Source organism: Phoenix dactylifera, chromosome 2 (genome assembly GCF_051530095.1).
Source record: "Phoenix dactylifera cultivar Ajwa chromosome 2, Ajwa_hap1_PhDact_Kaust_v1.1, whole genome shotgun sequence".
NCBI lineage: Eukaryota > Viridiplantae > Streptophyta > Magnoliopsida > Arecales > Arecaceae > Phoenix > Phoenix dactylifera.
In genome coordinates, this window is record NC_143191.1 from 11,725,661 (window position 1) to 11,743,335 (window position 17,675).

General features: G+C 39.1%; 1 protein-coding gene across 1 annotated transcript; it reads right to left on the minus strand.

The window, feature by feature from the left end:
* Window positions 1-6,402: 6,402 nt before the first annotated feature.
* Window positions 6,403-13,831, minus strand: MCM3 (Minichromosome maintenance (MCM2/3/5) family protein). Its single transcript, XM_008812964.5, has 16 exons — window positions 13,686-13,831; window positions 13,485-13,597; window positions 13,018-13,226; window positions 10,907-11,037; window positions 10,574-10,812; window positions 10,205-10,441; window positions 9,912-10,066; window positions 9,630-9,838; window positions 9,330-9,492; window positions 9,023-9,228; window positions 8,545-8,604; window positions 8,352-8,444; window positions 7,952-8,112; window positions 7,158-7,226; window positions 6,930-7,071; window positions 6,403-6,733 (listed from the first exon to the last, which is right to left on the minus strand). Exons 1-16 carry the CDS (start codon window positions 13,749-13,751, stop codon window positions 6,677-6,679), a joined length of 2,310 nt encoding a protein of 769 aa, XP_008811186.1. The 5' UTR covers window positions 13,752-13,831; the 3' UTR covers window positions 6,403-6,676.
* Window positions 13,832-17,675: the final 3,844 nt, after the last annotated feature.

The following is a 17,675-nucleotide window of genomic DNA, read 5'->3' on the forward strand; positions in this document are numbered from 1 at the left end:
TGGATGGCTGCAGGCGGGATCAGCGGGATGGGCGTGGGAGAAGAGCGGGATGCTGGGGGCTTCACGGGTGGCTCGCAGGAGGATAGGCTGCACACGGTCGCTGTGAAGGAGGAGGGCGTTGAAGGATGAGGAGCTGAGCTGGGATTGGCTTGGACCATGGACGAGGCGGTGATCGCATGGACGGCTGCTGGAGCATGGGAGCGAAGGCTGGCTTGATTCGCGGAGAGGATTGGGCGCGGAAGGATGAGGAGCTGAGCTGGGATTGGCTTGGACTGTGGACGAGGCGGTGAGATGCGTGGGAGGACGAGGACCGGATGCCGTGGATGAAGCAGACGCTGGGACTGGGAGGTTGAGAACGCGGTCAAGACGGGAAGGTAGCTGATCACCGGTGCGGATGGAATCAGGATGCTAGGAGGATTGGGTGCGGGAGATCAGATCACAGATCCTGGCTCACGGACGACTGGAAGCTTGGGTTGCATTGCGGAATTTGGGGGGTTGCATTGCGGAATTTGGGGAGTCGCTTGGGTGCGTGGAAAAAGAGTCATAGACTCTGTTCTGCAGTTGGGAGGATGCATCCTTTTTAGATGAATTTATATAAAATAATATTAAAAATTATAATAAGTGTTAAGGATAAAATATTAATCATTCAAATGTTAACATCTATTATTTATCATTATTTTGCTAGCATTAGGCTAAGTTAATTGGTACTTAGATCGCACTTTTGTGCTCTCATCACCAGAGTTTACTTTTAGTGGCAACAGAGTGTTACCTCCGCCAAAAGTAATCTCAGCCATACAGGCCAAGCGACTCCTTCAGAAAAGTGATGAAGGATTCTTAGCCATGGTAGTGGGCACCCAGCTGGAAGAACTCAAACTAGAAGACATTCCTATTGTGAGGAAATTTCCAGATGTCTTTCCAGAGGATTTGCCAGGATTACCTCCTGATAGAGAGGTTGAATTCTCCATTGATTTGATTCCTGGCACTGGACCGAATTCTAAGGCCCCATACCGAATGGCTCCAGCTGAATTAAAAGTGCTAAAGGAATAACTACAGGAGCTGTTGGACAAAGGTTTCGTTAGGCCTAGTGTTTCTCTTGGGGTGCTCCTGTACTATTTGTGAAAAAGAAAGATGGCACTTTTCGGCTTTGCATAGATTATCGAGAAATAAATGGAGTAATGGTGCGGAACAAATACCCTTTACCGAGAATTGATGATTTGCTCGACCAGCTGCAAGGGGCACAAATCTTCTCAAAACTTGATCTACGCTCCGGATATCACCAGTTGAGAATAAAGGCTGAAGACATACCGAAGACAGCATTCAGAACTAGATATGGACACTATGAGTTTTTGGTTATGCCCTTCGGGTTAACAAATGCACCAGCAACCTTTATGGATCTTATGAATCGGGTGTTCAAACCCTACCTGGATCAATTTGTGGTAGTATTTATTAATGACATTCTAATATATTCAAAAAGTCCACAAGAGCATGAGGAGCATTTGAGGATAGTATTACAAACTCTTAGAGAAAACAAGCTTTATGGCAAGTTGCAGAAATGTGAGTTCTGGTTAAACAGTATCACCTTTCTCGGGCACGTGATCTCCAAGGATGGCATCTCTGTTGACCCAAAGAAAGGGGAGGCAGTAGTTGATTGGAGTAGACCTACTAATATGTCCGAGGTGCGCAGCTTTTTGGGAATGGTGGGATACTATCGGAGATTCGTTGAGGGATTCTCTCGTATTGCCATGCCTCTATCTCGTCTAACCCAAAAGCAAGTAAAATTTGAATGGATCTAGAAGAAGTGTGGGATGGCCACTTATCACTAATAGAGTTTGCTTACAATAATAGCTATCAAGCAAGTATACAAATGGCTCCTTTTGAGGCGTTGTATGGCCGGAAGTGCCGATCTCCTATTTGTTGGGATGATGTGGGCGAGAGGAAATTGTTGGGCCCAGAGATAGTACAACAAATTGTTGATAAGGTGCAAGTGATCAGGGGACGACTCCGTACAGCTCAAAGTCGCCAGAAGAGTAATGCTGATAATAGAAGGAGAAAATTGGAATTTCAAATTGGAGATCATGTTTTCTTGAGAGTGTTACCCACAAAAGGTATGATGAGATTTGGGGTTCGTGGCAAATTAAGCCCTAGATATGTTGGTCCGTTTGAGATTTTGGACAAGGTTGGGGAGGTGGCGTATCGACTGGCTTTACCACCGGCTTTATCCAGTGTGCACAATGTTTTTCATGTGTCAATGTTGAAGAAATATGTTCCAGATCCGAGTCATGTGGTAGCATGAGAACCATTACATCTTCAGAAGGATTTAACCTATGAGGAGTTTCCGGTACGAATTGTGGACAGAAAGGATCAAGTACTACAACATCGAACCATTCCTTTTGTGAAGGTATAATGAAATAATCATACGGAGAGAGAGGCTACTTGAGAGCTCGAAGAAGAGATGAAAATCAAGTATCCGCAGCTTTTTAAAACCCCAGGTATGAAATTTTTTTTTGGGGGGGAGAATGTAGAGACCTACGTTTGAGTTGGGCCGGCCTTTGAGCAAGGGCGGCCCAACTCGTGAAAATGGGGGAGAGAGTCTCCCGATCGTAACGCTCTCCCTCCCCTATTTTCGGAAAGCTTTCCCCCTCCTCCCGAATCCACCGAGAAGGAGGATCTTAGGGTGATAAAAACCCTAGCAATCGGGCCGAGACCTCCTCCTCTCCCAAGGGCATCAGTCGAGAGGCTTCCACACACAAAAAAAAAAGAGAGAAAGAGATTGGGTTTCTACTTTGCCGCGGGGAGGATCGGAGCTTTCGCCGTCGAGCCGGTCGGGAGGAGCTCGCCGGAGGTAGGGTGAGCATCTTCTCCTTCTTCTCCTTCGTCTTTGGCTATTATTTCCTTGGGAATGAGGCCGGGAAGCCGCCGGGTTGATGGAGAAGCCGATGCCTTGTTCGGCCTTCTCCTCTCTCGTTCCGGCCGACCGTCGCCGGGCGTGGCACCGCCGGCACCACCACACAGGCCGACGACCAGGGAGCGTCGCCGGCCGTGGGCCGCCTACTGCCGAGCGCCCTTTCCCCCTTTCCGTCAGGAAGGAAGGAAGAAAGAGATAGAGAGAGAGAGAGAGCCAACCCTCTCTTCTTTGATATTTTGTTGACGGGAGGAAGAAAGAGAGAGAGAGAGAAAGAACAATTCTTTGTTTTTCTCCCTCTCTAATTGCTCTCTTTTATTGCTTTGTTTTTTTTCTCTAGTTTAATATAGGGAAATCATGGACTGATGGTTAATCCTGGGGTGTTAGATACTGGTGGACCCTTAAGAGGATCCATTGGGAGTCTTGGGTTTTTATATATCTTGGATAATTTTTAATGATAACTTGGTTCTGTAGGAGAACAATCTATTGGACGAGAGGACGCTGAGCAGAGTCCTACGCATTCCAATTCGTAGATCGCCGTGAGGGCGGGTGATTAGTTGTTTGAGTTTTTTTATAAAGGGTAAGAATTCTTGTACGCCAATCCTACATGATATAGATATTTTTGCACTATATATGTTTGATATGCTATGATCCAGACAAAGCATAATAGTTTTATATTAAATTATATTTTGATCGTGTTAGCTTGTGATTGGTATTTTGATGGATGCATGTATGTGTATAACCTATACCTGCATAATTGGATTTATGGATATGGTGGTATGGACTAACCATGTTATATTGATTGCCCTGTCACGGGCCGGAAACGTGAGCATGGTTAGTCTAGGCCGGAAATAAAGTGGAAAAGGGAATGGATGTGTGTTTGTGAATTGATTAAATGAATAGAGACTTTGGGCTTATCTCGTTATTATTGATTGCCCCATCACAGGCTGGAAATGTGATATTATCGATTGCCCCATCATAGGCTGGAAATGTGATACTATTGATTGCCCCGTCACAGGCTGGAAATGTGACACTATCGATTGCCTCGTCACAGGCCGAAAATGTGATACTATCGATTGCCCCGTCACGGGCCGGAAATGTGATACTATCGATTGCCCCATCACGGGCCGAAAACATGACCGGGATATAGCCCAAAGTCGGAAAGATAATTGATCCAGATCGAGTTAACATAGAATGGAAAGAAAAGGTATTGAAAACAGTCATAATGATTTATAAGCTATTATATACTATATCATTCTTGTGTGGCTGGACTTTCATTGATGTTGGATGTACATAATTATATTGATTATTTGAGTCTTTTGGAAACTGTTTATGATTTCATGAAATGTGCATTGATTTGTCATGGTTCTCAAATTCATATTATTATTGTGTTGGTATGGATGTGTAGGGATTCTTACTGGGCTGTAAAGCTCACCTCCTCTTCTTTTCGTTTTCTCTTTTCAGAATTGCAGGATACATAAAACATGGATAGGTTGGGCGTGGGGCGCGAGTATCAAAGTCATTAGCTAGTTAGTCAGTTTATCTTTCTTTGATGTCGATGTTGATGAACATTTGAAGATCTTGTAATTGAATCAAATTGATTATCTGGACATGTTGAATTTGTCAATTTGAATTAATTAATTAGTTGTGGATTTATTGGATTTTTGTTTATCTTAGGCCTTGCATGATCTTTAGGGCACTGCTCTAGGGCTCATGCGGCCGGTCACGTACCGGACCCAGGTGCTGGGATCGGGGCGTGACAAATCTTTTGAAGATACTTTTAGTCATTAGAGTTTTAGTCAGTCTAGTTAGAATATTTTATTTGGTTTATGTTACTAGTTAGTAATTGTTGACTTTTGTCACATTGGAGATGTTGTAAGAATTATTTGAATAAGATGTTGTTTAAATAAATTTTCAAAAATGATCATTGCTTTGATATGATTTGTAGCCTTGCATGCCTGTGTGGTTTGCCATACAGGTATGTAGCATCTTTCGTGCTCTGGGTTCGGGGCGCAACAGTATCTCTCATATGAGATGAATAGTCATACCATATAGTTGATCAACTTCTACTATTTGTTAATGATGGAATTATTTTATATCGGATTGAAATGATATTTATATTTCACAATTTTCAATGTTGTTGAAGTTCAATCTGTAGGTCTAGGGTCATGTTCTAGGGTTATGTGGCCATGTAACATAGCCAATCCAAATGGGCGGATTTGGGAGCTGACATATCAAAAGGCAATAAAAAATAAAGGAAGAAAAAATAAAAACATTTTGAGTCATTTAACTTATGAAGGAAAAAATCTAGTGAAAATATGGCACTAAAAGCCTTCATTTGCCTCTTTTATGATGTGTTTTTATTACATATTCATCTATATTATGTGGGTCGAAAGTAACTCTTTCCTTTGTCTTGTATACTGAAATGAGTTAGATTTATAAAATATAGATTATACACCTTATTTTATCTTGTCAGCCTTAGCATATGGCCATAGAGAATTCGCTAAAACAAACTCTCCGCCCCCTCCCCCCTTTTTAAGTTGTGATAATGCATTTGGATATGTGAATTAATATGAAGGCTGTCAATATATTGAAGACAGATTTCCATTCAACTGATTAATTAGCATCCCTTTAAATCTTGTCCACAGGGCAGTGGTGGGCCTGTCTTGATGACAGAAAGCTGGTCCTATTGGATATGAAAATATATATAAATTTCTTCAACTTGGCTGTTCATTGTCAATATACCATACACCTTTTCCGCTACATATATATTGTTTACATCTCATCCTAACAATTTGTATAGCTGATCTAGGTGTATACCACATAAATAAACTAGATAGTTTGGATGATTTGAATAGGTTGTCATATGACATCTAATAGGCCAAATGGAGCTCAGGTAAGGTAGACCGGATGATTACAAGAAGAATAAAGGTTCAAGGCAAACGATGCTAGGACATTAGGTTTGAAGTCAATCCATCCTTGTAATGATTGATAACTAGATCTTATTACTTTCAAACCACGCATTTCCCCATCTCCAGACTTATTACTTTTCTTTCATATTTCTTTTCATAGCTTTTATGATCATCTTTTAATTAAGTCACAAAAATAAACGGCAGCAGAGGTGGCAGCTCAATTTCAAGTGGCGTCAGCCCTTGCTTCACCCGATTTGCACCCAATTTGGGCCAAGTTTCCACATTCTGTCAAGGCCTTCTGCCACAGCATCGGGAGGCAGAAGCTTAAAAAAAAAAGTCCTGTTTGGAAGAATAAACTCCAGCAGAGTAAACAGCTTGTGAGAGACCAGAATTGGAAGATTGAGATAAAGAAGACCCCAAGAGGCTTGAAAATTTCTTGAATAGGTAGGACATGGCTGCGGTTGCATAGACTAAAGCAAACACTGAGTTAATGCATTCAACACTCAGCAATCAGGTGAAGTTGGAATTCCAAGAGCAATGAGCATAAGTAATGCTAGAAGATGAAACACCCTTAATGAAAGTACCCGATTGGAATGAAGGAGCTGCATTACCCGCCTATCCATTATACCGTGCATCTTAAAGACCAAGTATAAATTACAACCATGACAAAAGTCTTACAAACAAATGGTTTGGACCTTGGCAAACCCAAGCTTATCCAATTTTCTTAAAGAACCGCCGAGAGAAAACAGAACAATTATATATTAGATCGACAAGTTAAGATATGGATAATAACCAATTAAATCTTATGTCAAGCACCACACTTCACTCTACCATTTCTGATAGTGATGAATTTCGTTGCTACTCAGATAATTCGAACTATTCCATCCCTTATCATTATTCTGTTAGAATCCTGCATTCTCTGCAAAAAAAAAAGAAAAAGAAAGAAAAAAGGTAATGAGGAAACTGGGGAACAACCAAAGCTACTTTGGAATCAAGCCACAACATTCGTTATAACGAATAAGACTAGAAGATATTTCTTCATAAAACAGAACATGATTGCATTTGAAGCAGGATATACCCAAGCCAGTAGTACAACACTCTGTTGAAGTACGTACCTCCAAGATAGATGTTATCTGGCGTCTTGTGTAGGGTGCAGCTGCTTCCCGGTTAACTACCTCCTCAACTTCAGCAATAGAGATTTGATCCAAGTGATTCGCAAGCACATGCTGACCCAGGATGGACTCAAACGATTCTATCCTGCATGTAATAAAAACGAAGGCTTAATTTTGCTCATAAGAAGGTACATGTCTGAAAAGATCCTAACGAGAGGTGGGATAGGGAACCTTTCTGGAGAAATGTCATCACTTGCTGAAGCATGGTCTACATCTACATCCATAGGGTCCATTCTTGTGCTGATTACAAACAGAGAAAAAAAAGGAATGAGTTTCACTTCTAAAATACCAGCCAGAAGAGAGTAAAGGTAACTTTTTAGTCTTTCAGTAATGGAGTCCTTAACAGACATTTATGAATGTCAGTTCTCCAAAATATAAGAAATCTTAACATGGTCCCTTCGATGAGGCCATCTTAAGGGTTAGATTAGAATAGACCAAAACTGAAGACTCTATTTCCTGTTATATTTTCTTTATGGTGGGCCTTTTCCTTGTAAAAACACAAATTTTTGCCTTGCAAAGTTGATGGGAGATTCCCTGCTATTATAAATCTTCTAAGACAAGTTGCAACACAGCAGAATTTTAAATCACAGAGACATACTGGATGAGCAATGAGAATTATTAAGAAAAAAACCTAGAGGTTTATTAATCATTGAAGTATTCAATAATAAAACAAGGATTTAGTCGCTTCATTTTTACATTAGTTTACATTGACCACTCTTGACTAGTATAGCTGATTAGATGAAAAGTCAAGATTAACATGTCCTTTTTTGTAAGTCACTCTAGCGAGCTGCAGAATAAAGGAACATACTAGTGTTATTTGTGAAAAGAAAGGCATGTCACCATGTTGATTAACCAGAACCTCAAAGATCAAGGTTTTCAGACATCTAATCTAGTGGATGTTAAGAAATGAATTAAAAGCATGTATTGGAAAAGAAAAGAATGATGGTTTAGTTCCATGAGCTCACCTTCCACCATCAACATTGCCATCATTATTGACAGCATCATGATCAGCTTTCTGTTTCATCTCCAATTCTCTTTGTTCACGTTCTTCCATGTCAGTCAACTCTTTGTGATATATAGCAAAATTAAGAACTTGCAGAGCAGCTTCAACATCACACTTCAAAACCTACATTAAGAGAGTAAATTGATTCCTCTACCATAAGTTGTTTGGAAAGGTGATAAGTAATAATAACTACTTCAAAACCAAAAAGGTGCATTGCTAAAATATGGCTGAGGTGATTTAACTGTACAAGAAACGAATGGCGGGGAGCAAAAGAAGCACTAAAAAATTAGCTACTCAAATAACATAATTTCAGAGTATTAGATTCTACTTGATTAATTAAAATAACTGGTTGAGACAAACACCTCATTCCTCAACTTCAGTTTGGCATGAGCAGTTGAAAGACGAATTATGGTCTCTAAGGTTCTTGCAGTGATTGGTAGTGTACCACCTCCAGCCTGTAAATAAAATATAATATGAGATACAGTTTGGAAAACATATAAATACTATATTCAACAACAAAAGTTAACCACATCATCTATTTTTTGCATATCCAACCTTTGAATTTGCACTTGCATCCCTAAGTTCCGCATATGAAGTTGCAATATGGTCAGATGCCTGAGCATAGACAACAAAAGAATGCAACACTGGACATTAGAAATCAAACAAATTCTAAATATTCATTATTGTGAACAGCAAGATGAACTCCAATAGGAAATATTTAAATGAGATTTGAATAAAAAACAAATTGCCAACTGCACAGACAGTAGGCAGCCATCACAACAGGAATGCACAACAAAAAATTACAGTGACAGTCAATTTGACTTAAAGTTGACATCCCCTGTCCCCTTCCATCAGACAACCATTTACCTGAGGGAAATGGTAATACTTGTTTGCTTGGAATATTTCCAAATGAAAGATGTTACTTGTATTGCATTGCAGGCGAAGTTTATGGAACTTAAAACATGAACATAAAGAGTTACCCTTTTTCTCAGAGAAAGAGAGAGAGAGAGAGAACACAAAGAGGGCACTTTACCTCTTCTGTGAGTTTTGGCTGAATCCTATTCTTAGCATAATGGATGTACTTCTTAAGAAACTTGATTGTGAGTTTCTCATGTTTTGATTTCTTCCCTCTTTTCCTTTCTTGCCCATGAAGCACACGATCATATTTGACAAAGATAGATGCATTAACATCACCATCATCTTCTTCAGTATATCTTGTTTTATCAAGGGTTCCCATGCCTGTACCACATTTGAGCTCTTTAAGGTGGACAAGTAGTGGTAGTGGAACATAATACACACACACACACACACATCCAAGATAATCTGAAGTACAGCTATACCTCCATCATTTGCACAATATCTGTGGATGCGAGAGACATGCTCTGAAATCTGACGGTCGATTTCAGGATCCATTTGATCAAGGACGATGAAAAGCAAATCGAAACGAGAAAGTAAGGAATCTGGAAGTCCAATATTCTTTGTTGGAGTCAATGAGCGATCATACTGTTGTTCGTCCAGAACAAATTGGAATCAGATAAAAAAAATAAGAAACAATTTTCTCAAAATAAGAACAAAAGAAAGCAAATACTAAGTTTGAACTATCAGATAGCTCTGGAAGATGTAACTGAACAAGAACTTACAGTCCCATATATAGGGTTTGCAGCAGCTACTACACTACATCTAGCATTTAGTGATGCATGGATTCCTGCCTTGGCAATTGTTACTGTCTGTTGCTCCATAACTTCATGTATGGAAACACGGTCTTGATCATTCATCTTGTCAAACTCATCAATGCAAACAACACCTCGATCAGCAAGAACCATAGCACCAGCTTCAAGTCTTCGTTCCCCTGGCACATGAACCTAGTGAGAATTCTAGAAACACACGGAAAAGAAATTTTCTTGCACTTTTTCAACATGTACCAGTCTCCTGATCAGAAGTAACAGCAGCTGTCAACCCCACACCAGAGGAACCCCGACCAGTGGTTGAGATAGCCAATGGGGCAATATTCATAACAGCTCTCAAAAGTTGGGATTTGGCAACCGATGGATCACCAACCATCATCATGTTTATATCCCTGTAAAGAAGAAGAAAGAAATTAGACTTAAACATTGGGGCATATGAGAATGAGTGAATGATAATAGACAAAGAACCAAACTATTGAAATCAAAGAAAGTAGTTAGCTAGATCATGATAAATTAAAAGAAATTCGTACCCTCTCAAATGGGTTCCGTTCTTTAGGTTCTTTTCCACCCCACCAAGCATCAGCAAGATAACCGCTTTTTTAATCCACAGATGGCCATATATGGATGGTGCAAGTGAATTCCCAAGTAAATCGAATGTATCATTTCTCTTAGCTATTTCTTTCATTCTCTTTAGGTCTTCTAGAGAATATATTGGAGCATTTGCCTCTTTGTTGAGAAGAGAAATGTTGTTGGCTATAAGAATGGTCCTATAATGAATATTAAATTTATTCTTCGTGAGAGAACGAACTCAGCTATAACAGTATATGCTTTGTTAATATATATGTAGGAAAATATAAGAAGGCAAGCTGAGACAAAGCATATATAATAATTTAGCCCACCTAAATACCCCGTTCAAGCTACCCTTGCTTTTACCAGGCAGAGCCTTATATACCCCAACAATTGCAACACGATCACCAGGCTTGCAAGAATCAACTAGGTCATCTTCTATGATGACATCAACAGTTCTTGGTAGTTGACCAGGAGCAGAATTTTCAGGTACCTCCTGCATTGATAGCGTTTGATGGTCCTTGTATTCACACAGTCCATACTCAGTGACCAGCAAGTTTCCATTTTCATCCTGAGCAAGAATGTTAATTTAAAGAATACATTAGGGCAACAATTATTGGAAGAAAAAAATCATTACTCCACGGGTCCAAATAATAAGTATTTACCCTTGTTGGATACACAGAACCTGTAGGCAAGCCCACAGTGGATGTAATGTCCCTATATTCACGAGTAGTGAACTGCCCTGTTATAGGGCAAAAGTGAACGCTTTTAACGACCTTTGGCCTTACAAGAGAGCCTTCAAAGTAAAACAAATAGGTGGTCAGATATATGAACATAATGTTGGTCTTTCTAGGGCTACGTACAAGACTATGATCTAAGCGTTCAAAAGAATGAAAAAAGTGTAGAGATGCCCTTAAAATAGTACTAAGATGAAACATCAAGCAAACATGAGCATACAACAAGAACTCTGTTATGAGTGACCAAATAGTAGGTTACCAAGCCCAACAAAATAGAACAAGTCCGAAGACAATTTCATACATGTAACTTGTAAGCTACCATACAAAGAATTTAGCGATTAAATTTCTTTTTCTAATGCTTAATTGGTCAATATAAATGGCACAGGCTACCCAAGAGCATACATCAACATGCAAGCATGCACATACATGAACTAATTTATTCTAAGGCATTCTCGCAGCAAATGAAGAAAGCCTCCTTTTCCTATATTTTTGAAATTAGAGTTGCTTATAACTGGTTGTGACCCTATGGTCTCAAAATGAATCCTTCATCTGGATTTTAAACTAGCATGAATTAATTTATTCCAGGGCAGCCTCACAGCAAATGGAGTAAGTCTCCGTGGTTTTTATTTTTCGGAGAACACAATAAGAATGCCACCATTTGGGTTCAAACCTAGATACTTTCCCAGCAAGATGGGGGTATCAACCAGGTGACGTAAGTCTACTGGGCTAATTGAGGAGTAATATAAAATTTGATTATATGTTCAAAATAGTTGACAAATGCTTCATAGACATAATGATGATAAAATGAAACACTTAAGATGTTATAATATAACTGCATGGGCATTTGTCATCTGATGATTAACGCACCTAACTTGTAAGAGACAGCTTTCAAGTAAAAGAATAAAACACAAGGCATAACCAGTGTAAGGCAAGTAGGATATGGTGCAGCAGAAAATTTTAATATTGCATCCATCCTTGGTTTTACTAAAAGCAAATCTGTCTTTTGAAGAACTCAAGCACCTTCATGATCGCAACTAATAAACTAACCATAAGATGTTTTTATATCTAAGGCCATAAATTACTTAATGGGTAAGTTACATTGATGGACTTTATATGTTGTCTCCCCAAAGCAAAGTGTCAAAAGCATATACAGCAAATAGGGATGGTCCCACTATCAATTCTGAAATGTGTGAAGCTCTTTTCAATGACTCTACTCTTCATTTCTATGCACTTATAAAGAATTCGTAGTTGCATACTCTCAAAACTAGATTGAACTGTCAAAAAATATTGAGGAAAAATGTCCATAAATAAATAAAAACCAGCTAAGATCTCGCTAAGCAAAAGAGGAGCAAAGATGGAAGCTTCTTTTCCATGAGATCCTGCCTCAATAATGTGGTATGGTGATCAGAGCAGTGATTATATAATGGTCCTCGATCTTCATAGAACAACGAATTTCATAGTACTACCCCAGATTAAATAAAATTTTAGGATATTCCTAAGCCTAGAAGCATAGTAAGGGATAACATGCAATCACATTTGTTAATAACAAGTCATAAATAATGATGAAAACATTGGCTTTGTATTGCATCACAACGTACAAAGTTGATGCCTCAATCTCTCATGCTATAAGATTAACTAGTTTTGGGATTATACAGATATGCAAGGTTTTTAAGAGCTCAAATATACACTTTGAGCGAGAAAACGAGTCACCATCTTTTTCAGATTGAGGATATCCAGAATTTGCTCCAAAAGGATTCTCTTTAGCCTACATTGAAGACTGCAACATCTACCTCATGGTGACACCAGATTCCCAGTTATCATCATTTGTCATCCATTAGAAAATTTTTAGAATAGACACTAAATAAATAACTTAACACATAACAGGTGTAAATGTCATCTGATTATAGGTTAGAGGCCATCCAAAAATCCAATAACTTAATTAATAAAAGCAATCCATTTTGCATACTATCAAGGCATTTGATTTTGAAAAGGCATGGAACTACAGATAGCGTTTAAGGATTGGGATTGGAAATAAGTACATTTCGTGACAATGCCTTCGACGCAGACCATGGAACCAATGAAGGAGGACATGAGATCCCTAGGAGTGACTTTGTGGAACCCAAAAGGCCCGCTGAAGCCAACAAGCACACGTTCCCCTTCCTTCAGGTACTTCGGATCCACATTTCGAGTGACCTCCGTCAGGGCATCAGAGATCGGCTGCATGTACTCCCCAGGGTTGCGAATCAGCCTGAATACAAATCAAACACCGTAAAAAAATTTCCAATTTACCCGTTAAATTGGTACCATCGCAGGGTTTCCACAAGATCCAATGAACCAGAGTGCAAAAAAGATTTTAAAAAATAGATTTTTTGTGCAAAAGGGAATCAAACATAGATATACTACGGTAAAATGGCATCGATTGAAAGGACTGGAGGAAACAAGCAAAGCAATTTTAGAGAAAGATTTAAACAGAGATCTAATAGGGTAGGGAAGGGAAGATTTTGACCTTCGGGCGAAGTCGAGGCTGAAGTTGCGAAGGTCATCGATGCCGACAATGAGGCGGCGGCGCTTGTTCTGGATCATGTCCCTTATAGTTTTCATGTAGAACCCCTTACCCACCTGAATATTTTACGAAATTTGCATAAAAATTACAGAAAGAAGTCATCTTTAGGGTAGATCCAAACAAGAAAACGAGAAGGAAACCTACGTCCTGATCCAAGAAATCCAAGAAAGCTCGCTTGTGAGCGGCCATGGCTTCCTCGTTGACGTCCATCTCTTCCAATCGCGAGAGATGCTGGTGTTGGGGGGGTGATGCTGGTGTTGGGGGGGTGATGCTGGTGGGGGATTCGTCTCTTGCCGCCGGAACTAGGTTTTCTGGGTTTATGTCTACCCTTCCGTTTTGGCGGGAAATGGAAGGCGACGCGAGTGATTTTGGCGGGAAAGCACCTGGGAACACCGATGGCGTGGTCCGCAAATTTCGACCATCGATGATCGTGTGGATCGCGGGGCTGATATTGGAAGATCCTGGCCGTCCAAGGATGGATTCACATGAATCCCAATACACCAGCGTCATGTATCATTACTTGGGGCGACCGTATTCCATTTTGTGGTCGAGAGCGTGGAATTGGGGCTTGGTTCAAAAAAAAAAAAGGGCAATGCTGTTTGAATTTGTTAGTGTTATATAAGTATTCAAGATATTGGTATATAGCTGGCGTAGGATAAAAGTTTTTACAAATTTTTATATATTTTTTATTAAATTCTATAATTTTTGCTAGAGTCTAAATCTAGCCAAATTCAATCACAAATGTTATAAGTTCAATTATAAATGCCATAATCAGCTCATGATCAGTTTAAATAAGCCCGTGCAACAGTATCTCTTTCTCGCCAGAACCACTCTGATACCATTTATTTTAATCTAAAGCTTCAACAAAAAAGAATAGCCATAAGTTATTTTTTTTTAGATTTTTTTGACTATAGGTAAGTATCTAACATCCATAGATGTGGGACTAAATACATAGTTGCATGGATCCTCACAAGTTCATGCTAAGTATAGACCAGTTTATCTTGTGCATTGAGGTGCAATGTATTCTAAAATGGTAAAGGTTATAATTATTTATTTTAAATCTATAAAATCCTATCAAACCATCAACTAATGGAGACGGTTTGGGAAGGGCTAGTATTGATGATTCAAAAATCAAACTCATTTAGACAACGTGGTAAAGAATGATTCAAAATTATTACTCCTGTTGAAAAACAAATAAGGTTTTGACCTTGTCAAACCCTTGCATCCACATGTCTTTGGATCTTAAAAACGTGGTGTCATGGTTGGTTATAACAGACCATAAACTTCTTTTGGATTTTTTGAAAGACTTCTGAAGTGAAACATTCCCATCTTCGCTCTTTTAAAGGCTCTATAAAAAGAGATCCTTTATACCAGTTTAATAATGACATATGAATTAATAGTGATTCAAAGATAGAGAGTTAAAGAGAGAGATAATGTGGCATTGTGAGACAATCCTCTTCATTGAGGGATCATCTCTAGGGTAACCATTCTCGACCCCAGGATTTGAAGAGTGAAATCAACAAGAAGACTCTAGTAGCCTTTTAACCAACGTGGAAAGGACATCTAGATCGTGATTATGTGATGATCGTAAACTGTAAGACAAGCAACAGGTCCGAGTAATTTATTATTTTGCTGCATAAGATAAGCACTGTGATCTTCACTTGTTTGATAATTTACATTGGTATCAAAGCCATGATCTGCTTGTTTTCACCCTCATGGATGTGAATGAACGATTTCTTGTGCCATCATTTGCCTTTTGGATGAGTTTGTAATAAAAAATTTGCATAACTTATGTATTCGGATTTCTTATTTGAGGCTCCATTATGGCATATTTTTGATGAAACTCTTTACATGTTTATGTTCCTTATGATGTCAGTAACATGATACTAAACTATCTTGAAGTTTCATGCTCCATAGAGGGAAAAATTTGAAACATTTTTTTTTTGATTGCTCATATGAGGTTGAATGTTTCAAACTATTTTTAACATGATAAATGTTAAAAAAACAAATGATTTAATAGTTTGATAGAGGGTTTCAAGAGCTTCAAAACAACATATCATATGCGTAATTTGGACTTGAATTGAGTAAGTTATGGCTAATAGAATATGCGGTCGAGATAAGGCAAACCGAAAAAAAAAGTGCTAGAGGTTGAAGACGATAAACAATGGCATTCGCTCTATTTTTTTCTTCCCAAGTGGGAGAGCGGACGTCATGTGAGCATCGCACTCTATTTTTCCTATGTGGGAGAGCGTTGTGGCACTATAGACAAGTGGCCGATAACTTGTGAATATGGAACAGTGGCACTCACTCTATTTTTTTTCTTCCCAAGTGAGAGAGCAGATGTCATGTGAGCGTCGCGCTCTATTTTTCCCATGTAGGAAAGCATTATGGCACTGTTGACATGTGGCTAATGGCACTGTAGTGTTAGATGTATGCCCTAAAAGCCAATCTAGCTGATACATTACTTTTTCTAAGATATAGTTTTATACTTGATTTTGTTATTATTTAATAATATTGGGCATCTTTTCCATTCATATTGTGTATATGTCCATGAATCATCCAAGGAATTAATAAGATGATGATACATATTCTCAAAAGTTGAAAATTTGAGGTATGTGTCATTGGTGATTAATTCCTAAATGCTCTTGATCGATGGATCATCATGAAGATGGTGATTGATCCGATTAGTGCATAGATCGCTTCTTTTTTTGGATGGACGAGTCTCGGGTCGACAGTGTAGGGACACTGGAGTGGTAGTGCAGGTGCTTGTTAGAGAACAAGGGTACCGAGCGTGAGCAATGAAAGAAGTCACTTGGATGTCTATCCACTTGTCAGTAACTTACTTGATGCTGCAGTAGTATGACTGGTCTTTTGACATGCGGTGCCTCGGCTATTCACAATGAAGTTATTGTAGTTTGACTACACATATACATGGTCTCTAGCCATATAGACCATGTGGTACAGATTAGCTGCAGTAGGTTTACTGTAGGAGTAGAGTGTGCACCTACATGGAATCCATCGACGTTAGTAGATAAAGAGTGGTCCTATATAATTTATAAGACTGAGTTCGAAGGACCTCGGTCGGGGCAGTATGTACAGTGAAAAAAGAGTTTTCTACTATCGAACTAAAGTCGAATAAATCTTGATATATGACAGACGATGGGGTTTGATGAGTTGTCCATGACCTCCGTCTTGTCGAGATCCATGATAGAAGGACTGTATCATACGGTAACTGCACCTAGAGATTCATCTGCTCCATTCTGTTGGGTTGCCACTATATGCTGCTAGGTGTTACTGGTAGATAGTGAGACACACAGGGATTATCTTGATGGTCAATGATCCCTAGTGAGATGAGTTGGAATTGTTCCAACCCATTGAAAAGAGTTTCAATAATATTGTAATAGGGATCACAATATATCTCACTAGCAGACAAAATATAACCTATGAGATCACACACATGAGAGATTTTGATCGATCTGATGGTTAGATTGCGATTTGGAATCGCAATAGATCATGATTATCAATTTGATTGATAGTTGGTTTAACCCACTAAGAGTTAGTGAGTTAAAGAAGAAAGAATTGCAATTTGATTGATTCAATTGGGTTAAATGAATTGGGCTTGACCTTATTAGATAAGGTTTAAGAGTCTTACTTGGAGTAGGACTCCTAGAGTCTTAATTAGATTAGGACTGAAAATCTTAATTGGAGAAGAATCCAGATCCTTATTAGATAAAGATGAAGAATCTTAATTGCAATAGGACTCCTTATTAGATAAGAATTAAGAGTCCTAGAGTCCAAAATTGAGTCATGTTCTAAAAAAAAATCAAGAGTTATACTTGAGCCACCTAATCCTTCGTAGAGGAGGATTCATGCATGCAAAGAGGAGGGCCGCACGCCCCTCCTTATTTTTCCTTTAATTGGCGTGCGTGAGCTCTTAAATTTTAGGAGCTCCACGCTTAGGGTTTAAGGGGGCGGCCTCTTCCTCTCCCCTACTATCCTTCTTCCGCAAGAAAAAGAAAAAGAAAGGGGCAGCCCTCTTTCTCTCCCTTTTTACTTTTTCTTCCTCTTGAGAGCAATCAAAAGTTGATTATTCGAGAAAGAACTTCATCCATCAAAAGTGATCATAGCACCCCG